The 26,488-nt window shown below is 36.9% G+C and overlaps 2 protein-coding genes across 4 annotated transcripts; both read left to right on the forward strand.

Annotated features, from left to right (window-relative positions):
• The first annotated feature begins 1,146 nt into the window (after positions 1 to 1,146).
• Positions 1,147 to 21,378, forward strand: LOC127848786 (uncharacterized). 3 transcript variants are annotated; one of them, XM_052381395.1, is made up of 8 exons: positions 1,147 to 1,187; positions 5,891 to 6,567; positions 7,106 to 7,264; positions 7,402 to 8,386; positions 9,877 to 11,594; positions 15,964 to 20,368; positions 20,708 to 20,843; positions 21,045 to 21,378. In XM_052381395.1, exons 5-6 carry the CDS (start codon positions 9,977 to 9,979, stop codon positions 18,180 to 18,182), a joined length of 3,837 nt encoding a protein of 1,278 aa, XP_052237355.1. In that variant the 5' UTR covers positions 1,147 to 1,187; positions 5,891 to 6,567; positions 7,106 to 7,264; positions 7,402 to 8,386; positions 9,877 to 9,976; the 3' UTR covers positions 18,183 to 20,368; positions 20,708 to 20,843; positions 21,045 to 21,378. The 3 variants fall into 3 exon arrangements, with proteins under 3 accessions (XP_052237355.1, XP_052237354.1, XP_052237356.1); XM_052381394.1 differs by having other exon boundaries at positions 15,964 to 20,843; XM_052381396.1 differs by lacking the exons at positions 1,147 to 1,187; positions 5,891 to 6,567; positions 7,106 to 7,264 and having other exon boundaries at positions 7,284 to 8,386; positions 15,964 to 20,843.
• LOC127849045 (apolipoprotein A-IV-like) lies at positions 7,615 to 8,391 on the forward strand. The gene has a single exon (XM_052381768.1). It carries the CDS (start codon positions 7,615 to 7,617, stop codon positions 8,389 to 8,391), a length of 777 nt encoding a protein of 258 aa, XP_052237728.1.
• Positions 21,379 to 26,488: the final 5,110 nt, after the last annotated feature.

Genomic DNA, 26,488 nt, shown 5'->3' on the forward strand with positions numbered 1-26,488 from the left:
CCTAACTGATTATGTAGAAAGTGGACGCACTTCGTTCCATCTGTAATACGCCAACTCGGCGCCCGAGTCTTAGAGTACGGATATATCTTCACCAATAGAACGCATGTTAATGTTATCAGTACTAACTGTGATCAAACTCTATCTCATTGAAACACAAGCCTCATATTCACAAAGTATCCATTCAGGTCAGGTCGCGTGTGTTATAATCAACGTATCCACACGCCGATAAAATTAGTTTTTAATAAATCAAAGTTGGTAGACGGTTGTCTTAATATGAGAGTCACAAGACCACATTTATTTCTTAACCCACATAGTTAGGAATTAACATTCATTACACGCATTAGAGCTTTGTTGATTCATATAAGTCACGTATCGAAATTGCAACACGCGCACCAAACGATTATTCCACATATACAATTGATACATAAGCTGGCATCACTATCTACTTGGTAATAATAATCTTGTATAGGAATTATGAAACTACCGAATCTTAGAATACATATATATATTTCACCAATAGCATGCATGTAAATGAATCAGTAATAACATGGAAAATGCAACATACGCTATGAAATTACAACAAAGCAGTTTAGTGTTTAATTACAACTGCGTACAGGACCGAGCGATCTTTACTAATCGAAATCAATTTAAAAAAAAACTATCGCAATGACTGCGTGACTTCTTACAATTAACACAATTTGGAATCAAAAACAACTAATGTAGTATACTTGGTGTTTTTGTTCACTAGTGCTTGATTTATTGCAGGCATTTCGACGTAATAATAAGTACATTTACTTCTGGGTCAAATATTGTCTTGCTACTTCATTCGTTTCAAATATTTAGATAATAAGGCAAAACCTTACAATTAAATTCAATTTATAAAAATGAATTGTTACCGTATGTCAACTTTTAATGAAGCATTAGTAAACCTATTAGTTTAAATGTATACCGCTGAACAACCAAATGTTTATATTTGAACGGTTTGGCAGGACATGTTTTTGTCTTTACCATGAAGAAAACCCCCTTGATTAGCACGTTTACTGTTGATATAACCAATGATAAACACCTGCCGCTACAGATACATTTGCATCACCTGGTGTATTTTAAGATATCATTGTGGGATAACATTTCGCCCATAACTTGGTATGCACTTCATCCAATACGGTAGAAGGTTTAGTTCAAAAGCGGTAAGTAAAATGCGACTGTTTTCTTGTGCATGTTACTGACAAACAGGAATAAGTATACTACTTAAAAGTGATTGGTAGTGTTAAAGTGAATATAATATGTACGTTAATCATCGTTTTAAGCATACGCTTAGTGAGAAAAGAGAGACATTTACGAGAAAAGAATTGCCAATATTTCTTTTTAAAAAGCTTTATTTGAATAAAAATATATCATGCATATGTGTGTGTGTCTTAACAAAGCAAAGAGAATTATCAGGACTATTTGTTGATTTCAGTAAATACTGTTTAGTGTTCATGATGAAGTACTTCCACGAGTAGCAGAGCCCCAAACAAGATTTATTTTTTATATAACAAACATCATTTTATTTTATGTTCTTGTACGATGAATTTACCAATAAGTCGATGTATTTGAATGATATGATTACTTAGTATTATGAAGTAGCTAGACCATTTACTAGTGTAAGGCCCCGTTTTAGGATAAGACACACAGACGTTTGCTCATGTTTAATTCAACAATATACATGTCGGGAGGGTATATGCAAAGTATGAACAAGGGTAGTGCTTACTATAGTAAACGGCTGTGTTAGTTTAATACAATATCGCACCCAGCCCTGAATCTCCTGTAGACTCAGGTTCTATGGTGGTTGTGTTTGTCTGATCGACATTTATCATCAGCATGGTGTCCCATCGCCGTCAATGTTTCACGCCTGAGCCATGGACATCTCACAACATCTCGAGATGATTAGGTCACCGTAGCTTCAGTGTGAATGTCGATAGCTCTACATCTTCCTTGCTGAATTATCTCGCCTCAGCCACAACTAGCTAGACGATCGCTCTGCAGCTTGGTTTAGTTCTGGATATTCCGCCGTCTATCCATGCCTGAACACCCGACTGCTGACATCAGTCTGTGCACAGGTCCCTCTAACGCCTACTTCTATGGGGAACAACAACGTATGTCAGCCTCTTTGGTTGCAGGCTTCTAGCAGCTCTGTATACTTTCTTCTCGTAGGCCTCCATGATAATGTTTCACAAGGTACAGTTAAATCAATCATGATAAGTCGTTGCTCTGCCTCTGACCACAGCAAAGGGGACCGATGTTTGTCAGCACGATACTTGGCAAGACCAGCTTGTTGTCGAGGTCAATCTTCATGCTCCATTCTGATGCGCCTAGTATGAGGATTGAGGTTTTCGGAGTCGGCTGTCTCTGTGCAATTTCACCCGCTTTCACAATGGTGATCATCTATTGTCGAGGTGTGCTACAGCGTTCCTTTTTCCTCTCTGAGGACATTGCCGTGGCGGCATCTGTACCTTCCTTGTGACAGAGCTGTAGGGCAAAAAGAAAGTGCATGTTCTAGAGTGCCGGTACGGTCACACAGTTGGCATTAAAGGTCTGGTATGAGTCCTCAACGACAGAGGTTAGCGGATGATGGTAGGAGGTCATGGAGGAAGGAAAGTTTGATGGAGTCGTACTTCCAGATGTCGTCCCAGTTCAATTTTCTGAGGGCTGCATTGATCCATTCCCATGATGAAGAGTACAACAGGAACTGCGCATTCGGTGACAATTCCTTTCTCATACTTCTGCCAGTCCGTCAGCTGGTCATCTACGGAGAACCGGATTTTGATACCATCCAGGTAGCCCGTGACGATTTTTTGGGTACCGGCTGGGACATGGTAAAGTTGGAGGGATGTGTAGATCAACTGGTGAGGGATGGAACCATATGTATTGGAGAGGTCAAGTCAGACGACTGTGAGGTCATTCTTACTTCCTTTTGCTTCTTGTATCAGTTGGGTGATTGCACTGGTGTGCTCTACACAGCCTGAGAAACCGGGAACGCCTCCTTTCTGCACAGAGGTGTTAATGTACTTGTTGACTTTGACGTCTTCTTGAGATGATAGCAAAGAAAATCTTCCCTTCCACGTTTATCAGTGAAATGGTCCGGAACTAGTCGATGTTCTTGGAATTCTTTTCTTTGGGTGTGAAAATTCCTTCTGCTTCCTTCCAGGCTGCTGGTATTTCGCGTTTCATCCATACCACATTCAGGAGTCTCCGTAACCTGTTTAGTAGACGATGGCACACCTTGTTCACTTAGTACGGGATTGCGTTAGGTCCTTGAGCTGAACCTTTTGCTTCTTGTATCAGTTGGGTGATTGCACTGGTGTGCTCTACACAGCCGGAGAAACCGGGAACGCCTCCCTTCTGCACAGAGGTGTTATGTACTTGTTGACTTTGACGTCTTCTTGAGATGATAGCAAAGAAAATCTTGCCTTCCACGTTTATCAGTGAAATGGTCCGGAACTAGTCGATGTTCTTGGAATTCTTTTCTTTGGGTGTGAAAATTCCTTCTGCTTCCTTCCAGTCTGCTGGTATGTCGCGTTTCATCCATATCACATTCAGGAGTCTCCGTAACCTGTTTAGTAGACGATGGCACACCCTGTTCACTTAGTACGGGATTGCGTTAGGTCCTTGAGCAGAACCAAATCTTGCCTTCTTTATAACGTCCTTTACTTCCCCCAGTGTTGGCTCTGAAGTAATGAAATCAACCTATTGAGATGCTGCTGGTTCTATGCGATCACAGCTTCCTAGTGCGTCATTTCTACTTGAATCGGAATGCGTCTCGTGGAAGTATCATTCTACCTCTTCTACTGGGGTTTCGAGCGCTCCTGACCGCTCCTTTTCCAGTAGGTTACGCGCAAACTTGTATAGGTTAGCCGCGAATGCCTACCTTTTCATGGTCCGCTGCCTTGCCTTCCTCCTCCTTTTTGCCGCTTTGCGCAGATATTTAAAGGATCTCATGTATGTGTCATCATTGATAGGCATTGATAGGTTCACATGCTTGTATAGTATAATATTCTTCTATATTCAACCGACCCACCGCCACTTTTTACTGATTTTTACTTCTATGATAATTAGTGGAATGGGGTTTAATTTAAGTCTCAAACCGATGCTATCTGTATGTGTACTAATTCAAATGGCAAAAGCCTCTTCTCGTTTTTTAACCTTGCCATTGACAGTTGAAAATGTATCAGTTGCGATCAATCGTCCTGAAAAAATTTGCTAGTGTGACAACAGAACACGTGCCTGTTGGCGACACAGTAAACACATAAATTATATCATATAAACACCTCATTTACTTAGTCAGAGTTGCTTTCAAATTAATTCTGTTTCAACTAGTAATTCATGTTGGTTGATATAAACTTGCCTAAACGTAAATTTTTATTTTTGTTTTATTTTAATTTATCACATGCTCCACCTTTTTATGTTAAACAACCATTACGAATATTATATCTCAAAGATGTGTAATATAGCATTTCAAGCGTGTTGTCGGTTGTTTTTATTTCGAGCGTCAAATTGCGATACCCTTCTTTGCTTACATGACGTTGCAACGTCAAGTGACGTCATGAGTGTTCACACATTCAATTCTTATCAAGTTGTTGTCGTAAATATTAATAGAAATTGTTTTATTAGAGGTCGGGTTATCGTTGTACGCCAGCGTTGATGTACCAAAAGTATATACTTTTCGGGCATATTTGTAACGCCGTTAAGACCACGTGCTTGAGTAACGCCGGTGCAGTATAAAGTTTAACTTATTTATATTCTAATCTTCTTGATGATTACCGGTATTTTATTTTATTTTTCTAAGAAAATAACTTTCACAATCAACATGTTTGTCAATTTGATGTTTTTTAAGTCGAACTCTTGTATTATGCAGATAATTCGGCCATCAACCCACGTAGCGTTTTATTTTTTTTGTAATGTTGGGGACATTTATTTGTGTGACCGCTGGTAAAAACAGTTGAAGGCCCGGGAAATTTATTATTTTAGTATGTATAAGAAAAATTATCGAATCTGGGACTGATGCTGTTGATGGAAAACTATGGCAATCGTTTATATATTTTCACAGCAAAACCTTATTATTTATTTCAAAGACAAACATTTGTATGCAATAATAAAAATATAAAGTTTGTTTGGTTTGGGGGTAATACAATACACTAGTTTTGAACCATAGGGAAAGTTTGAATAATTTAAACAGATGAAAACTTTTTTAACGTCTTTGCTTAAATATCAATAATTTAAAAACACCACCATTTATACTATCTATATTTTATCAATAAAAGGAAGTAGATATCAAGAACAATTAGCATGCCAGTTTGTATATAATCATATGATTCACATCAATGTGAATGTGCCAAATCATCTTTGTATGATATTTGTACGTGAACGATTTTATTATCTTATTTAAACAGATAATTTTCAACAGTGACTGATTAGTTTGTTTCAATGTATGTTAAAACTCGCCGTCTGACTAAAAAGCGAATCCTAAAAATCCCTATCATACACCGATTTTACGTTTGATGCACTACAAAAACGATTAATGGACATTCAGATCATTATCAGACCATTCCTTGATTCAAAATAGCAGCTAAACATGTTGATGATTGTTTGGTATATCTCTAAGAAATATACTTTGCGCACAGTGTTAAATGCCACACAAATATTACCTTTGCCATCACAAATGCATATCTTTAACATACAATTGGAATATCACAAGTCGAGTTTCCTAGAGAAGGTTTCACATTTATGTCTGCAAAATGTCAGTTCAAATTCATAACTACCTTAGTTGTATGCTGATTTACCACTCAAATGTTTTTAGTGTTTCTTTTACACCAACCGTATGAGTTTTGAACCTGAAATTGTGATCTTGTAGATGCCTGACGCAGATCTTCGCACTTAACATACACTCGGAGTGAATACTGGCGAGAGGATTCCTATAGATATGAGAATTTATGTCGCAATGAAGCATTTCTTGAAAAAAAGAACTCAAAACTGATCGGAGAATATTGTTGTAGCAAAATGGCCGCCCTAACCAACGTGTTCAACGACAAGGAGACCAGTAACTGGTTTAAGGCGTGCTTAGCGCTCAATCTGACAAAGCAAGGACTGGTTAAATTTTTGGAAACAGAATTACAAAATATACATGCCGTTGTCGGCAGAAGTTGTGGACATTGTCACATCGAAAAACTCATATCATGTCCAACAATCCCATATTGCAAAAAAATTAAAAAGAATGATTGCCTTTTTCACAAATCACATAAACCTCAGCACTGCCAAACATGTGATACAGTGAAACAAAATATCGCATCAATGCACAGATTTGGCGCGCCGTCCTGGCGGAACACTCGTGCAGAATACTGGACAACAGACTACTGGGAAATAGGCAAATGTTTCCTTCCTCCCGACGGCTATAGCAGTGTATCTTCTGTTAAGGAATCCGACTTTAATGGTTTGATAAACATAATGCTGAATTGCAAACATTTCGAGAAGTGTTTCTCCCCCGCATGTCTGTCACCTCCACCTCCAGATCCGAAATGTTTGTTAGAAAAGGTAAAGCAGAAATGTTAATGTGTCGTGCTCTGTTAAAAAGGGTTTGATGTATGTGAGTAAAGTGTTGTCCCAGATTAGCCTGTGAAGTGCGCACATGGTAATCAGGGTCGCTACTTTCCGCTTTATGATATTTTTCGTTTGAAGGAAGTATCTTCTTAGTCAAAATCCAGTTGAGGCGGAAAGTGTCGTTCCTGATTAGCCTGTGCGGACCGCACAGACTAATCTGGGACGATACTTTACGCACATGCATTTAACCCTGTTTTCATATAGCGCGGCTCAAATGTTTATTTAGATAAATTATTGTGTTGCTAGTACGTGACTTTATCTCAGCTGTTAGTCTTTGAAGTACTTTGTACATGTCTTTTAATTAAGTTGATGCAAATTTCATAATTACTTGATTTGATAAGGTACGACCATGTTTTATATTAAACATTTATGACAATGTCACTGCACATTTACTGTCCACGTAAGTTGTCAATAAACATTAATGAAGACATTATTATACATGCTAAACTTTCTTTGGTTGTATGTTATTTAGATCCGTAAGATAGGCCGAGATGTACGTCATACAGCCGAATACAAGTTAACCGATGCTGATCTGCAGAACAATTTCCAAACATTATCCACGCTACTGACTGACCCAGTATGCCTGTGGCAAGATCCATCTGCGATGATAGCGCTAAAGAATCTTTTTGATGTAAATGTATCTGATGATTTGTTTGCCTTGCATTTGATTACACTGTTTGAGCACTTATTTAAATGCGTAGCTATACTTTAACTATGGACCTTCGGACTGTACACGCACATGCTTCATAATAAAACCATTTGACTCAGTTGCAGAATGATTGTACGTCCCAAAGCGAACTGGGTAAGCTGTTGAAGGAAACCATCCAAACACATGAACAGGCGAAAGAGGACTGCAAACTATTGTTTACAAGGGTGGAAAATACTCTGACAGAAGGCCTACACAAATTAGAAGTCGATATACACGCTGGAGAACAACGAATTAAAAGCATAATACACGATGAAAAACAACGCATTGAAAGCATGACACATGATGGAAACCATCGCATTGAACGCAAGAGAGAGGAAGTAGAACAACGCTTTGAACAAATGACAAATGAGGGAGAAAAACGCATTAGAATAAGTACAAATGATGGAGAACAACGCCTTGAAAGTAAGGCAGAGGAAGTAGAACAACGCATTGAACTAACGACAAAAGAGGGAGAACAACGCATTAGATTAAGTACAAACGGTGGAGAACAACGCCTTGATAGCAAGACAGAGAAAGTAGAACAACGCCTTGAAGGAATTACACAAGATGGAGAACAACGCCTTGGAATAAGTACACATGAAGGAGAACAACGCATTGAAACCAAGGCAAATGAAGTAAAACAACGCCTTGAACGTATGACACAATATGGAGAACAACGCATAACAAGCAGGACAAATGATGGAGAACAACGCATTGAAAACAAAGCAGAGGAAGTAGAAGAACGCCTTGAACATAGGACACAAGATGGAGAACATTTCCTTGAAACCAAGGCAGAGGAAGCAGAACAACGCCTTGAACATAGGACACAAGATGGAGAACAACGCATTACAAGCAGGACACATGATGGAGAACAACGCATTAAACGCAATACCCAGGAAGGGGAAAAACGCATTGACAACAAGACATCGGTTGGAGAACGTCGCATTGACAACAAGGTTTATCATGGGGAACAACGCCTTGATAAACAAATACGTGATGTGGAACAACGCCTCGAACAGTCAAAACATAAAAATGCACCTGAGGATTACGATCGAGGCGTAGCAGGTTAGTGAGAAGGTTAAATTTCCCCACACAAGTTTATTTCATCAAACGTCATAAAATACATACATATACAGTCGAAACTGACCTAACGGCCGCATTTACCAATCACCTGCAGACAACGGTCAGTCTGGAATCCCCCCGACGAAAAACACTCTAGATAACACCTGAAAATAACGGCCACTTGTCCATAACGGCCAACGGCCCCTTTATTCCACTCCGAAATTCAAATTTTACCTGAAATCAACGGTCACGCGTCAGTCGTCTCGAGTCGCGAAAATTAAAAACACAGCACATCATTTGTCCGTCTATTTTGCGGTTAAAGCGTATGATAGCGGTAATTGTCTTTGATATTATAAAAGCGGCCCGCTGCGAGTAAACACATAATACGGTGTTGAAACGGTTTGTTGAATTAAAAATTAAAATGCCTTTTGTGTGATGTTTGCGTACGAATAAATTTTAACAAACTTTTTGCGTCTTTTTCTTTGAATTAGAACGGTACAATTACATTGTACTATCGGTATATGACAGCGAATCCGCTTTTTAGACTTGTACGGACGTGACGTCAACGGAACGTGACAAGCTTTATTTTCTGAATGAAAGAGATTCATGAGCAAACAATTATACCAGCGTTGATAAACTCATTGATTTAGTTTAACAATATGAAATTAAATCAATCTATAAAATATTATTCTGTATTATTCAATTTGCACACGTAAGTTATTTCTGTTATTATGCTTAGTAAACGGCAATGAGCCTTTGTTTAACACCGTATGCAAACGACTGGGTGGGGTAACGACGTATCAATACTACCAACTGACAAACCATCTTAAAATTGTGATCCGAAATCAACGATCACCTGCGGACAACGGTCACTTTGGCCATTTTCCTTGACTGACCGCTGTTCTCAGGTTTGACTGTACAGAATTATGAACAGTTGAACAATGATTTCCAATCATTATCCATAATTCATTTCAAACGCAGCGTAAATAACACGATATGTGTGTGGTTTTAGCTCGAAACTTAATGTAATTGTTCAATGACTTATACACATGGTTTCGTATTCCTCAAGTAAATGCTCGTGTTTGTGCAACGACTCGTTCTATATTAACTGCTACCTAATAAATTTGATGTTTCACACATGGCTTGGTTGTTTATATATTTAGTCTTTGACTGCGACCCAGACCTCTGACTTCGAAGGAATCCAAATTATGACTTGAAACTATGAAAATAGCATTTATATCTCCGTAACAATAACATATTCAAATTTTAAAGTAAACACATGTGTTTATAAGTATCATGCAAGTTTATAGACATAACATATGCATACTATGTACTAAGAGGAATACTAGTTCAGCGAATTATCTTCGGTCACCTGTAATGCTTTGTTATAAGTATGTTAAGACTATGATCTACCACTTCTACTTGCAGTATTTCATCTACTACTTCTACGACGACGGATAAAATCACTGCTTCTACTTTTGATATCATTTCAGAACTTATCCAATGTATCAAGAACTATAACACCAGCAAATTAAGTCACGTAACCATATCTGTACTAAATGACGCCGTCGATGAACTATTACCAATCTTTATATGCCGCCAAAAATTAGCCTTGTGCGTAGAGAAAAAGGGATGTATACGAAAACAGGGATTACAAAGTACAAGGATATGTTTTCAACAGATGACCAAGTTAACACAAGAATATTCCTTCAAGGCGATGCGGGTTCTGGTAAAACCACATTCGCGACAAAGTTGGCCTTGGACTGGTGCTTAAACAAATCATGTGAACTTAGTCCTCCAAAGTCAAACTCTCAGTCCGATGACACAGCTCGTATGTTTGATGATTTAAATGTTCTGCGAGACTTTATGTTTGTATTTCATATCAGATTGAGAAATTCGACTCAGTTGACTGACGTAACAGAAATGATAAAAGAACAAATAATAAACAATATACACCCAAAAGAAGATCATAAAAATGCGTATGCGCTTCTAAATGAGATCATGAAACGTGAACGTTGCTTGGTACTATTGGATGGTCTAGATGAGTGGACCGGTTCTGCAGGTCATCACAACCTACCGACACTGGTTGAAAACCACAGCCGCTGTATACTGTTGATTACAACTCGACCTTGGAAATTGGCTAAAGGAAATGTTAAGAATTCTGATATTGGCCAATTATTTCAGCTAGAAGGAATACACGATTATTTCAAGCTGAGCAAAACTATTCTGAGTTTTATGGTAGATAAAGAGGAATTGGACGAAATACAAAACGCATTTGAGAATTACATACGGGCACTGAAGTTCGGCGCATTAATGTCATCCCCAATGATGTTTTCTGTCATCGTATGTTCATATGTAGAAAGCAAAAAACTGAAAGGCTCCATGTGTGAAATATACAGCCTCGTGCTCGATAGTCTTCTGAAGAAGACGAGCAGTAAAAGGGAATACTTTCAAAAACCTCAATTTACATGTTTTACAGAGACACAATATATACAACCAAATATTCACAACGTAACCGACATTGCTGAAGCCGCGTTTTGTTTGTTGTTTTCAGATACACAGGAACGTTCGATTGCATTTGGTGCTAAAGAAATATACGCTTTATTAGACGATCCACAAACCGAATTTGCTTTGAAAGCCGGCATTTTAACAGAAACAAAGACATTGTCTGTACTGAGATCATCATCAACGTTTTCCTTTATAAACAAAAACGTCCAGGAATTCCTTGCTGCTTACCATATCGCCTGCAATGAACACGTCATTTATGACGTCATTTCTGAAAACCTCAAACGGCAACCATATCTTGATATCAACCTAGTTTTATTATTCCTGTGTGGAATGAAAATATCGGCAGCGAATGCACTCTCTCAATTGATGGATGACTGTGCCGTGGCGGCTTATTATGCCAGATCCAAATGCAACTATTATTATCAAGAATATGTCTGCGATGGTTATATTGAGGGTGTTGCAAATATGCAGACTGATATTAACTTGCGACTAAGTCACTTTCGTTTCGGCATTTCGACAATGAACGCAGTTTTACAGAATATCTGGAATATGAACGCGCCAAATGCCCTGACATTATATGTTAATACAGATACAAAGAGATCACCTGCGAGTGGAGGGTCTGAATCTAGTATTTTGATTGACATTTCATCGTGCCACAAGTTGGAGAGATTGTATCTTTGTGGAAAATATATAGGATTCAAAGGTAAACTATACTATATGTCATTTGTATAGTTTCCAATATATGGTCTATTAAAAAATGACAACTGAGTCTTTTAGGATCTCAAACCTACGGCGGCATAGAGGTGACATTCACTCCTCTTTTTTTAAATTGCTCTCCTCGTTTTTCTATCTCGTGGCCACGAGGTAGCTATGTCGTGGCCACGAGGTAGAAAAAATACGAATGAAAAACTAAATAAAAGCGACGTGAAATTCAAAAAAGAGCGGTGCAGTAAATAAAGGCAGAGTGCATTAAACAAAAGAGGAGATAATTTTCGCTATCTCGAGATCCCGAGTTAGTCAGCCAATCAAATTTTGCGTAACATGTGTAAATATTCTGTACGCATATATACAGCTGGTCAAAGCAGGCAAGGCTCTGATATAACATACTACTATAACTACGACTGCTACTACAACAACTACTACTTCTACTTCTACTACTACTACTACTACAACAACTACTACTACTACTACTACTACTACTACTACTACTACTACTACTACTACTACTACTACTACTACTGCAACAATTACTACTACTACTATACTACTACTACTACTACTACTACTACTACTACTACTACTACTACTACTACTACTACTACTACTACTACTACTACTACTACTACTACTTCAACTACCACTACTACTATCACTACTACTACAACTATAAATACTATCGCTATTGCTGTTATAGCTCTTCCTCCTTCTTCTCCTCCTTCTATTACTACTGCTACTGCAACTGCTGCCGTTGCTAGTAGTAGTAGTATTAGTAGTAGAAGTAGTAGTAGTAGCAGTAGTAGTAGTAGTAGTAGAAGAAGTAGTCGTCGTCGTAGTAGTCGTAGTCGTCGTCGTCCGTCGATCGTCGTCCGGTCGTCAGTCGGTCGTCTGTCGGTCGTCCATCGGTCGTCAATCGTCCGTCCTCCGGTCGTGGTCCGTCGGTCGTCCATTCGGCGTCGTCCGTCGGTCGTCTATCGTCCATCCTCATGTGGTCCGTCGGTCGTCCATCCGGCGTCGTTCGTCGGTCGTCCGTCGGTCGTCCCTCGTCCAAACATTGGTCGTCCGTTGGTCGTCCATCAGTCGTCCGTCGTTCGTCGTCCATCGGTCGGTCTTCCGTCGTCCGTTGGTCGTCCGTCGTCGTCGTCGTCGAAGTGGTAGTCGTAGTAGTTGCAGAAGTAGTAGTAAAAGTAGTAGCAGTAGTAGTAGTAGAAGTAGTAATATAAGAAGAAGTAGTAGTTGTCGTAGTAGTAGTAATAGTAGTAGTAGTAGTAGTAGTAGTAGTAGTAGTAGTAGTAGTAGTAGTAGTAGTAGTAGTAGTAGTAGTAAACGTAGTAGAAGTAATAGAAGTTGTAGCAGTAGTAGTAGTAGCAGTAGTAGTAGAAGTAGTAGTAGTAGTAGTAGAAGTAGTAGTAGTAGTAACAGTAGCAACGACAACAACAGCAGCAGTTGTACCCGGTAGTAGCAGTTATAGTAGTACTAAAAGTAGTATGTTATGATATATCAGATCCTTGTCTGCCTTGAACAGCTATATATATATGTGTACGGAATATTTACACATGTTACGCAAAATTTGATTGGCTGACTGACTCGGATTCTCGAGATAGCGAAAATTCCCTCTTCTTTTGTTTAATGCACTCTGCCTTTATATATTGCACCGCTCTTTTTTTAAATTGTACGCCGCTTTTATTTAGTTTTGCACTCCTCTTTTTTCTATCTCGTGCTCGTGGCCACGACATAGCTAACTCGTTTCCACGAGATAGAAAAAAGAGGAGAGCAATTTAAAAAAAGAGAAGCAACGCTCTTTTTTAATTGTACGCCGCTTCTATTTAGTTATACACTCCTCTTTTTTCTATCTCGTGGCCACGACATAGTTAACTCGTGGCCACGAGATAGAAAAAAGAGGAGAGCACTTAAAAAAAAGAGAAGTGAATGTAACCTCTATGCAACCGTACAAACCTGTATAACCTGTAGTTTGTTTATTTCGGAATCGTATTATCATGTGAAGCGATTACTTTAAAATTGTGGACAACGCATTTACCGCAACCGTACATTGTAACATAAATGTTATATTTTATACCAGAATGCTCGTGATATTTCCTTTTTAATGTAATGCCTCTCGGTCTAATATTTAAATCATATTTGTAAAAGAACATTAGTTTGAGTATAACCTGGATATGTTTTTCATTTTTCGCTGAGCAAACAATATGTGACAAACAAATGATGTTTCGATCAGCTTGCAGAATATTCACAAATATGTGTAAACGTTAAATCCATGAAGAATATCAACTTATCTATAATAGAGCCACACTAACGAAACACTATGTCTCTTTCCTCAACATAATTTTTTTATAACGGTGTTCATCAACATTTTTGATGACGTCATTGTTAAAAAACGTGGGACATTTAAGCGTTCTTATAATTGATGTGTTAATTTGTTGAATTAGGGCTAAATTATAAGTAATATTTTCTGTTTTCAATATCTTATCGAATAATTATTTTACTCGTGGTTATATAAAATATTTTTCACACCAATCTATGCAAGTGTTGCATACAATTCAATAATATACCCACATCTACAAATATCCTTTAATAATGGCGCTACATACACACAGTATTGCGTAATTCTATTCAAATACATTTAATTGGTTCATTTGCATAGTTCATGTTCAACAGACCTTTCTTCTAAAATAACAACTTTGAAACATCAATGTAAAACGCATACTGTGTTTGATGAGTTTTTTTATTGCAAAACGCAAGTATTGTCGTAAAGTAGCATGCACTTTTGAGCTTGACTCTCTCTCTCTCTCTCTCTCTCTCTCTCTCTCTCTCTCTCTCGCTCTCTCTCTCTCTCTCTCTCTCTGTCTCTCTGTCTCCTCTCTGTCTCTCTCTCTGTCTCTCTGTCTCTCTCTTTGTCTCTCTCTGTCTCTCTCTGTCTCTCTGTCTCTCTGTCTCTCTGTCTCTGTCTCTCTGTCTCTGTCTCTCTCTCTCTCTCTTTCTCTCTTTACTCTCTCTCTCTCTCGCCTCCTCTCTCTCTCTCTCTCTCTCTCTCTCTCTCGCTCTCTCTCTCTCCTATCTCTCTCTCATATATATATATATATATATAATATATATATATATCTATATATATATATATATATATAAATATATCCGATGCCGTAAAATGCGCTACCAAATACGAAACAAAAGTCTATATTAACAAAATCTGCACGAGTTTCGATAATATAGAGACCTTTTTTTACAGAATATTGATATTAATATGCACATCATAAATTTGAGAAAAGATACGATAACGACCAATTAAGCGTTTTTCCTGTAACGTTAAATACAACACAACTTATTTGGCACAGTAGATTTAAGTACAAATAAGAAACAATTTTTATGTATGCCAATAACGATATATCTGGTGGTTACAAGGTAGAAATCCGTCTTTTTGCACTTTAAAACATAAAAATAATCAAGTTTGTCGAAAGGGACGTATACGTATAGACATCCTACTTTCGGTTTTAAAAGCGGTACCGTTTAAAAAATTATACGTTGCTTGCTAACCAGGCTATTGATTTAATTGTATCTATGAAATAAGAATATATCGGGTGGCAACACGGTGGAAATCCGTCTTTTTGCGCTTTAAAACTTAAAAATAATCGCGTTTGTCCAAATGGACGTATACGTATAGAAATCCTTCTTTCAATTTAAAAGCGGTACCGTTTGAAAAATAATAAATTACTTGCTAACATGGCTATAGATCTAGATTTAATGACAATTTTGCACACTTTCAAATTGCATCTATATGTATTGCTTAACATGTATTTCATTTCAAGGTAAGAGGAAAGTTGTGTGGCTTTAAGTATATTTCCCGTACCCGGTTGCACAGTAGAAACACGTCTATATAGGAAATAATGCCGTGTTATGGCAGTTAAAATATGGAAATCAAACAATGTAAATATGTTAATAATATGTTGCGATGGATTGTCTCCCTTACACTTTTAAATTCGTTGTGTTAAGACAAAGAGTGAAATACTTTTTCTATCTAAAACATCTAACATGAAGCATATTTAATAAAGAATAATTAACAAATACATTGAGATAATACATGCTTCAGTTGTACTTATACATTTTAACATGTTTAATAGTCGAACAATTTAACTTAGATTGCGCGTGTTTGAATTTATCTATTTTCTTAAACAGATCAACTTTTAAACCAGATGTAAATTGATTTTGTCATTTACAGTTTGGTTATTTCAGTTTATTTAAATTTGAAAAAATTACATAAAACGCGCGCCACTCACGACCAAGTCGATCCTTATTTACATCGTCGTAAAAATTGTAAATTGTAAAATAGTTGTTTTATTTTACAGATACTGGCAGTTCGGTCGAGGCGGATATTCTTATCTGGATTACTCTTAAAAGATTAGACCCAGCACAGTATGAATACTCAACCACATTACTTCCTTGTGTACAATACATTAGATTCATGAATTTAATATGCTCTTCTACCTGGCTACGCAGTCTGTTCAGCGCGCTGCTGACACTCGATCATGAGGTCGAGTGTGATTTTGTGAACTCTTACATAACATCATGCGTAGAAAACGCAGCCAACTTATCATATTCACGTTCAGATATGCTTTCAATGAAACGCTCATTCCTCCTCGCATCTATGACTTTTTTAAACAATACATTACACATAGACTGGATGGGGTATGACAGTCCCGGTCTGTGTGAGGCTCTCCGTGGTCTAAATATCAGTAGTCTGCGTCTGCATTATATGGTTACCTTTCTAGGTTGGTACCCAAAGTCATTGTCACTGTCATCACTAACACAACTAGAAACGCTAATCATTGAAGTGTACGATTTCGATTTCAATTTCTTAGAGGCTCTCCATGGTCTATGCATCAAGAATCTGAGTCTGTATAGTCAGGGTAAAAAATTTATAAACTCAGAGTCGTGGTTGGCGTCAATACAGTCACTCAGTCAGCTGGATACGCTTTCTATTGACGTGCAAGCTATCAATCCAAGTTTGTGGAAGGCTATTTACAGTTTGAATATCAGACGTTTAATTTTGTGTGGGAGGGGTCTGTTGAGCGGTCTGGTAGTAAATAATGGACCGAGTTTGGTCCAGGCTATCACATCTAAACAAATGGAAACATTTTATGTAGACGTGAATGCCGATCATAACCTCTTAAAGGCGCTCTATGGACTTGGTATCAAAAGTCTCAGCCTGTGTGACCCTGGAGACCGTATGAAAGTGAAACCGTTTCCGGAGTTGTTCAAGTCGCTTTCGTTGTTTAAGACGCTTAAGTCGCTCAAACAGCTTGAAAAGCTTAGTGTTATCGTAAAGAGTGACAGTATTGGTATTTGGGTGTCTCTCCGTGGTCTAAACATCAAGAGTCTTAGTCTGTGTGGTTGGTGTGGAGATTTGACAGTAAAATATGTATCGTTTTTAACACAGTCACTATCGTCACTCACAAAGCTGGAAACGCTTAGTATTAAAGCGTCTGAACACAATCCCGGTCTTTGGAAGGCTCTCCATGGTCTGAATATTAAGTGTCTTGGTCTTGATGGTTGGAGAGGAGGTTTTGAAGTAGAACATGTAGATTCAATATCGCAGTCACTTTCAGCGCTTACAAAGCTGGAAACGCTAAGTATTAAAGTGGATATTGATAGCCCAAGTCTGTGGAAGGCATTCCATGGGCTGAAAATTAAAGGTCTGAGTCTGGAAGGTTCAAAGGAAGGATTGCGAGTGACACACCTAGAGCAAATGTCGCAGTCGTTGTCATCTCTCACGCAGCTAGAAATGATAAGTATTGGCCTTTCTAGTGACAGTCACGGTCTGTGGAAAGCTTATCGAGGTCTCAATATCAAGAAACTGAGTTGGTGGACGATGCATTGGAAAGTTAAAGATGGATTGTTGATGGCAGAGTCGCTAACACAACTTGAAAAGCTTTTTATTTGCGTTGATAAAGATAGTCCTGGTCTTTGGGAGAATATCAGTGGTCTAAATATCAAGGGTCTAACTTTGAGAAGTCATTCTGAAGGCTTGTTCGTTAAGCATGTATCGCTGTTGTCACAGTCAATATCGTCGTTCAAATACTTGGACTCGCTTACAGTACATCTGCGCACATATATCGACATCAAGATACTTCAGACATTGAAGTGTTTAAATTTCTACTGCGATGCTTTGCTACCATCGGAATTACGCGAACTGCTTTACAAACTGTCGGCAAGTACTCATACGTTTGAAGGTAACCTGGCATTTAATTGTGCTTCTTTCGATGGTTTGTCTTTCAAACGAATTCCACAGGAGGACTACATCGCTTTTAATCATGAAATGGGAAGCCTGAAGCAAGTTGCAGTCAAACGATTTCGAATATATGACCGAACGAATCACTTCATTAAGTGGATTGATTCTGAAGATTCTGCCTGGTCTGAACGTGCAAATAAAGTTGTTGTTGGTGATGATCATGATGATGCTAGCGTTGATGATGATGGATATACCTTTTACATTAAAAGTATATCTCCAGAAATCATTAATCGAATTTCAATGCGATTTCAGATTATTCCAGTCATGGTCATATGAAAGTAACATAAAAAGTTTGGTCAATGCCTTTAATAGTTTAAGATAATTCCAGTCAGTGAAATTATACATAACTATGCAAATAGTACGAATAAATACATCACCAATGCCTTTGTCAGTTTAAGATAATTTGTGAATAAACGGAATACCTTTTTGCAGGATTAGAAATTGAAGCTGAAGATTTAGAGAATCGTCTTTGTCAATCATCAATCTAAAATGATCTGTTTAGCAATGTTAAAATAAAATTAGGAAATCGCCTTATACCAAATATATAAACTGCCGGTGTAACTTATTGTCCATTTTAAATACTGGTATGTTTCAAAATCTTTACATCCTGACAATGCAGATAGAGTATATTAGTCAAAAAACGTTAAGCAATACTTGTTTTGTTTATGTCTTTGCTTTGATCAAATTCGAACTTGGAAACGTTGATATTGTTATTAAAACAAATAGTTTTAGACAAAATCTTTAAGATATAAAACGCAAAGAGAGTCACTGAAACACGCATGATGCAGTCGGTTCTCAGCACTTTATATATAAATATGTATATATATATATTATTTACCGAATTATATTAAAGTGTTGAAATGTCAAACACTCATTTGAATTGCATAATCAAAATTGCGCGTTTCAATTAATTATTTCGAAAATTCAAGACGTAGTAGTGTTAAGTGAGAATTATATTGTGTTTGTGTTGCACTGACATAGTTTTAAAACTGGTAATATTATGTGATTGTCATTTATTTTAATTATAAACATATACCGAATGCTCATGATGATAGATCAAGCCTTTCTAATTTGAATAGGTGAATGTAAGATGTAAATAAAAAGTCAAGCGGGCAATATGCCTCCTATGTTATTAAATTGTTAAAGGCATACAATAGCAATTTAGACACCTGTATAAATGCAGTATTTATATTTGATTACAAAACATATTACACGACCAAATGTTTATATTCATATGTTCACTTATAATTGTTCTTATGTGTATTTAAATAATTTAAATAATATGTTTTGTGTATGTTTGTTATCGGAATAATTAGAAATTCGCTCGCACAAGTTTTCATAGAAGGAGAGAAGCATAATAAGAAAAAAAACAACATGACGTCAAAGTCGTTCATGTTTGTTGCTACTAGAGAGCAATAAATATGCCTTCATAAAAGACCTTAACTGTCAACAATGTTTGTGTTATGTGTAAATTTTATTATAAATTTGTTCATGGGATACATGCCTTTAGTTTAATGACCGAGAATAGTAATTGTCATTTCAATCGTTAAGTTTGAAAATACCGTGACATATTAACGTAACAAAATAAAATGTAACTAAGTACTATGTGACACTATTTATATTTTGCTGCTACATGAAAGAATAGTACAGGTCAGTTGATTAGACTTGTGGTAAAAGTCATTAAAGTGGCTTTTATGTAACTATTATAGGCCACACTTATATATTCATATGCACATTTTAATAAATCGCATAAAATTACATTTTTTGGTGTTGAGTGTAATAAGCGCGTGGCTAGAGAAACGTTCAAGACAACGTTCAAAATAATGGGAACTCCGTTTAATTTCGAATGGAATGTAGCCGATATGCAAGATATTCCGATCAAATTGATATCTTCGCGGTTGACGAAAACAAAAAACATGGTCGATGAAGTGCAACTGCGGCTAATGGTGCATGGCTTCTCAACAAAAATTCTGGCGTCCACAATTTATAGGTTTCTGTTCAGGTGGCCGTAGAACAAATACATTTGTTAATTAAATGTATTCAAAATAGATAACAACATTATTTTCGGTTTATCAACATTGTAAGCAATATGGTTTTGGTGTCAATGATGCTTCCTATCGCAGATGATTGAAAGCTGTTTCGAATATTATGAAAAATAAACAGGTGTATGAAAGCGATTTTAGAAATCATGTGGTGCTTTCAAAATCAAGTTCGATCAGAAGTTTCGAACAATTATTTCTTTCGCGTTAAAGGCATAACTGCAAGCGAACACGAACATGATTTTCACCAAACCAAACAAAAGTGCTCGCTACAATGCATATCGGGATGTACGAATTGTTAGGTCATCAGTGATGATGTCGTTACAAGCGTATGTAGACATTTCGACCAGATGAACACAACGTTGGCCGTCAAAGAAACACCGTCAACAGATTTGGTTTGGATTCGCAATGAATCAACGAGAGGTAAAATTGATTGTTTTTCTCTTTTATTTTTAATAAGACGGAATTGTTTTTTATATATTTTTTCCTCAGTAATTTTCTTTTTCAATTAACTTTGCTTCTAGCTATGGCGGAAACGTATTTCACTTGAAGCATTACATTTTATAATTTTATTTGAAGGTCAGAAATCTTCTTTTGTATCGGTGCATAGCAAAATCATTGTATACAATGTTTACCAATAAAGGGCGCAGTGACACTTTAATGTAATTGTGTCATCGGTCGGTAAAAATAAAATAAATAACACGTTTTGTATGAAATTAAAAAACAACAACAAAGATTATTGATTTATAATTACAATGATAGTCTTCCCAGTTCGACGTGCCCGTGACGACGGGATCTCGTTTGAACATGCGCCAACGGTTTGCTCGAACCTGGGTGGTCACTTGGCGAACACCAGCGACCTACAGGCGGCACACAGACTAGGTCTTAATTTTTGCAGGTAGTTTCAACGTCATTTCCGGTGTTTTAGTTGTGCATGTCAAATACGCGTATAATTAAAAATCTTTTAATGTGAAATATTATGCATGTTGATCCTGTTCGTGTTTGGAACGCATACGAGGTCAACGCAAAATGAGACCAAAACACATTGCGTAGCGTTCAACAAGCACTTACAGTCATGCTTGTGCATTTTATACTCCAGATGTGGCATACTACGTAACAACTCTTCCCGCTACAGCGCCCTTTACAACGGTACGAACTGCTCAGACTATGCCACTGGCGGGCTTCCGCCGCCGACTATCGTCACGTGCAAGTTGCCGACGTCTAACGCGTATCTGTCGCCGGCACCGCTTGCGTACTGCGTTTTTCGAAGGGACGTGCAAATTGTGTTTTTTTAAGAGACTTGCGTATTGCGTTTTGAAAAGATACTTGCGTACTGCGTTATGTAAAAGAACCATCTTGTCAAATTATGTAAACATATTTTTTAAAGGGGCAATCTTTGTCTAAATAAGTGAACGTAAATTCAAAAGAGGCAATATTTGTCTTATTAAGTGAACGTGTTTTCTAAAGCGTAAATCTTTGTCCGATTAAGTGAACATGTTTTTTAAAGTGACAATCTTTGTTCAATAAGTGTAACGTGTTTATTTTAAGGACACTATTTGTCTAACGGGACACTTAAGGTATATATTTGACGTGAAAGAACTCTTGAAATATGATGATTTGGACTTAAAGCGTTGTTAATAGCGTAATTTACTTCGATATGCGTTTTCTTTGTATTCTGAAAGGGAATGTCCGCCAATCAATTCATGTTGCTTAATTGATATTGCCAATCGCTTAATGAAAATAGTATATTGCTAAAAGCTTTCTAATGAAACGCTAATTTGTGTCAGGCTTAAAAAACAACGAGTTCGATCTTTCCGTTGCTGTTCAATGAAAATTTGTGTGACTTTACCATCGTAAGAAAAGTGAATGACGTTATAGTCGTATACGTAGTTAAATACGAAATATGTTAATTTACTATTGTTAACCCAGCAATCTAGAGATAGTACGAGATACGTCAAAACAGATGCCATATGTTGTCTATCGGCGGTGTTTATTCTTGTCGCTTAGCACTTGGCATTTAGGATTCTGCGCATCAAACAATAAAAATGACATAGAATTTCATCAACCAATCGAATGAATTTAGGAATCCCAAATGATAGAAAAGTACTATAGCGAATTTTCAATAAAAACCTTATAATTTAAATAAAAGTAACATTTAAAAAGTTTGCATAGAAAAAAGAATATTCATTTAATAAAAAAAAACATACTTCTCTCTGACCTAATTTTTATTTAACTTATGCCAGCGAAAAAATATTTCGGGAACAAAATATCCGTTATAGTGCCACAGCGAAATAGTTGTTTTAAAAATGGTGAAATATACGAAGATAACAGCTCATATGACCATTTAACGACAATGAATATTATCTTAAAGTAACGTGTAGGCATAGAATGATACATATGTAATGTTATATCATTATGATATGAATACTGGCATTTGTGCAAGATTACGGTTGGGCTAGTATCCTTGCAGTTCGGACATGAACATTAAGTCTTAAAATCCATGTTCTGTTTATCATCATTAGATATTTCACAGGGATGCTTTATAAGGGCAACACAGTCCTGGCGTAGGTGTATTAAATTAAATTATATTTAACAATTTTATTCGTACCGTATAAAACGGGCCTAAAAATATATAACATTTATTTATAAATATATAAAAACAATCTAACATTATAACACAATACAAAGATTTAACATATCAATATCACAATGAAACTTAATGGGACGCGCTGTGGAAAACAATAAAGGAAGAAGAGGGTTAACGAACGACCCAATAGGAATCTTTCTCTCAATCTTTCTTTCATTCAAACATAAAACATAAAAAACGATTGGACGTAAACGTTAAACAGTGCTCACGTGAAAGCATGTGCGGCAGTTGGATAGCCTCGGCCGACTTCGTATATATATATTGTTAAATGTCTAAATCCGAAGTATTCCGATTCACCCAATAACAGCAGACGACACAATGACGAAAAACTTTTGACAAAGACATACGAGGACAAACGGAAAAGTCGGCGCATGCGCGATGACAAATATACGGTCGCATGTACTTTAGCTATGGAACGGCGCATGCAAAATCAATATAGCTTAAAACTTACATATATAAAATGTCAAACTGTGACAGATAAAACATGATTAAATCATTATTTTCAGTGCATATAGCACTAAAGCACTTCAACCATAATCTTTAATGGAATAGTATGATGTATTAGTGATTTTTTACATTAAATAATAACAGTTTGTTTACATTGTGAAATTACATATAACACACAAGGTAATACATACTCATGGCCTTACAGTACACTATTACCACGATAAAAAGGTAAAATTGCTTGCCAATATTCCGCCCGCTTTTGTTTGCATTCATCATAAAACCAGCGTTGTTTGGTCTTGTCTTCTGAAGAGAAACACTGATTTTGGTTAATACTCACTCGTTTAAAATACGGTTGACCGCGTGTATTAAGAAAATTAGTAAATATCGATACCAATAGATCTGAATTGCAGCTTGAGTTAACGCCTAATTGCATACTGTACTCTAAATCTTGAAGCTCACCAGCTATGTCCTGTCAAAACTGGTCTTTGAACTCCGAGTTCAACCACAGGTGGTTAGCGTGTGGCTATGATATTAATAAGTGAAAACATCATTTTGAATGATAAATAATCATATTATAACGAAAAATTAACTTTTCTGAAAAAAAAAATATTTCACTATCAAATATATATATAACAAGGTATGCAACTCAAAATCAGCCCAAAACGGGGTGCATCGCTTTGAACAGCCATATCTTCATAAATTTTGCAGCGATTTTCACGATCTCGGTCTTATTCAACGCAGAAATGAATTTCCTTTCTGGAAATGTATATGTCTTGCAATATTTTAACAAATGCTGGGTCAACTTTTAAGAAATAACACGATACACAACACGCATGACCCAGTTGACAGTGATCATGCTGTCTTTAAGACTGAAATCTTCACGGAGTAAAGGGCAACTTCCCTACAAAGTTCATGTAGTTCGATACCAAAATTCAATAAAACGTATGAAAAAACATTATTACCGTTCTTGTCGTTACATTCTGCATCAAGACTAACTGTCCAGCGCCGTTTGAAACCTTTGTTTACATACATTTCAACTAACTGACATTTTAAACATACGAGTGATTTCATTGGTCCAATGCGGAGGTGTGTCTTTACAACTGGAGATTTCATTCATAAAGAATACATGATCACTGTCAACTGGGTCATGCGTGTTGTGTATCGTGTTATTTCTTAAAAGTTGACCCAGCATTTGTAAAAATATTGCAAGACATATACATTTCCAGAAAGGAAATTCATTTCTGCGTTGAATAAGGCCGAGATCGTGAAAATCGCTGCACAATTGATGAAGATATGACTGTTCAAAGCGATGCACCCCGTTTTGGGGTGATTTTGAGTTGCATACCTTGTTATATATATATTTGATAGTGAAATTTTTTTTTTCAGAAAAGTTAATTTTTCGTTATAATATGATTATTTATCATTCAAAATGATGTTTTCACTAATTAATATCATAGCCACACGCTAACCACCTGTGAGTTCAACGCGAAATGTATGCGCGGATTATTTTCACCGTTATAAATCAAATTCTTCGCGTTCAAAGCAAATGTTAGTGCGGCATGGTTGGAAAATTCGTTAAAATCGCGGACATTAAAGTCTTCTATATCTTTTTCTTTTTAGCTTGTATCATGTTATACGGTAGTCGACTGTACTTTCCCAATTATTTGTACAAAAAGTTAATTTTCATATATTTTTATCTTTAAAAAGTCTACCATTTACTACTCTGATATAAGTTGAATAACATAAATCTTATAGATAGTCACCGAATCTGTTTGAGACTTGGTCACAGGCTGACCGTTGGAGTGGAGTGTCTATTTCTTAAAAAATCAATATCACCTATGTCTCGATCATTGTCAATAAAATCGGACTTATGCCCAGTCCTCGCGGTTGCATCGCCAGTTTTAAATACTTTGCCTCTATTATTGAAAAAAGGTAACATCTGATTCTAAGTTTGTGAATATATAATGAATATAATGATGACGATGATGATAATGATGATAATGATGATGATGATGATGATGATGATGATGATGATGATGATGATGATGATGATGATGATGATGATGGTGATGATGATGATGTTGATGATGATGATGATGTCGATGATGATGATAATGATGATGATGATGATGATGATGATGATGATGATGATGATGATGATGATGATGATGATGATGGTGATGATGATGATGATGATGATGATGATGATGATGATGATGATGATGATGATGATGATGCTGATGATGATGATGATGATGATGATGATGATGATGATGATGATGATGATGATAATGATGATGATGGACGACGACGATAAAATTAATTATTATGACGACGGCTATCCATTATATGCATCTTTTGACGATTACAAAACTTGTCGTGTCGTTAGGGTTTGGCATCCTGCCGTGATATTTTTTTAATTATTGGACTTCAATCGTAAATTAGCAGAATAAAATATCAATGAACATTTCACAGGACTTGTGTATGAATTGTCATCCCATCGGACTATGTAATATGATTTTTACGTATGCTGTGCGTGACTGTTCATCACGGGCAAATATGAGAGAAGGCAAACAAATTGCCTGAGATTGTCTTAATTTTGAACACATTCGTATTAAATCTATTTAAATATCGGCTATCAGGGTATATTGGTATCAGGTTGGAAAGGTATGATGGGGTAAGGTTGTTCTTCAATTTATAAAGGATAATAAATTATATGTTTTTCCTCCGTCGGCTAGGGTTTCCCATATGAGATCCACTAGGAGACGGTCTAGGCTACATAATTTAGTAGCGCCAATTACGATCCTTTCAGCCTCGTTTTTGCCAAGCTTCAATTTCGTTACTTATTTCATAAGAGCAACTGTCCCACACGACATCGCCCTACTCCAAGAGGGGTCGGATAAATGAAAGATTCGTGCGCTATAGACTTTTGCGAGATAATAAATAATTTAAGGGTCGGAGGATGCCGACCCCCCCCCCCCAAAGCTTTGTTAACCATGATATGATATGAGTTGCCCATTTTGCATCCCCGGAAAGGGTAAGTCCAAGATGCTTGAGTGACCTTACTTGCGTTACTGGAACGTTGTTCATAAAAAAACGTCAGAGCGTTGTTGTTTCTTACGTTTACATGAACGTAGGAGAAATTCTGTTTTTGCTGGATTAAAAGAGACAATCCAGGTATCTGACGAGGAAATAACTCGCGACAGATCGGTGTTAAAAACGTGGGCAGACATACATGTTAGGACTTTCAACAATTAAATAGAGATTCGTGTCGTCAGATAATAAGCGGACGTTGGCCCTGATCCCATTAACAATGTCGTTGATAGATGAAAATTTCGATAATAGACCTGGGTGCTACACTCTGTCGAAAGCTTTTGATTTATCGCAAAAACTGCCCGGACACATTTGCCGTTCCATAGCCTAATCGATGTCGTAATACATATAGGTTA

The sequence above is a fragment of the Dreissena polymorpha genome, chromosome 10, assembly GCF_020536995.1.
Source record: "Dreissena polymorpha isolate Duluth1 chromosome 10, UMN_Dpol_1.0, whole genome shotgun sequence".
Taxonomy (NCBI): domain Eukaryota; kingdom Metazoa; phylum Mollusca; class Bivalvia; order Myida; family Dreissenidae; genus Dreissena; species Dreissena polymorpha.

Coding starts and splice junctions, on each gene's coding strand:
- LOC127849045 (XM_052381768.1), top strand. CDS start 7,615: ATGACACATGATGGAAACCATCGCATTGAACGCAAGAGAGAGGAAGTA.
- LOC127848786 (XM_052381394.1), top strand. CDS start 9,977: ATGCCGCCAAAAATTAGCCTTGTGCGTAGAGAAAAAGGGATGTATACG. Junction 11,595..15,963: donor AAAATATATAGGATTCAAAG/GTAAACTATACT, acceptor TTTATTTTACAG/ATACTGGCAGTTCGGTCGAG.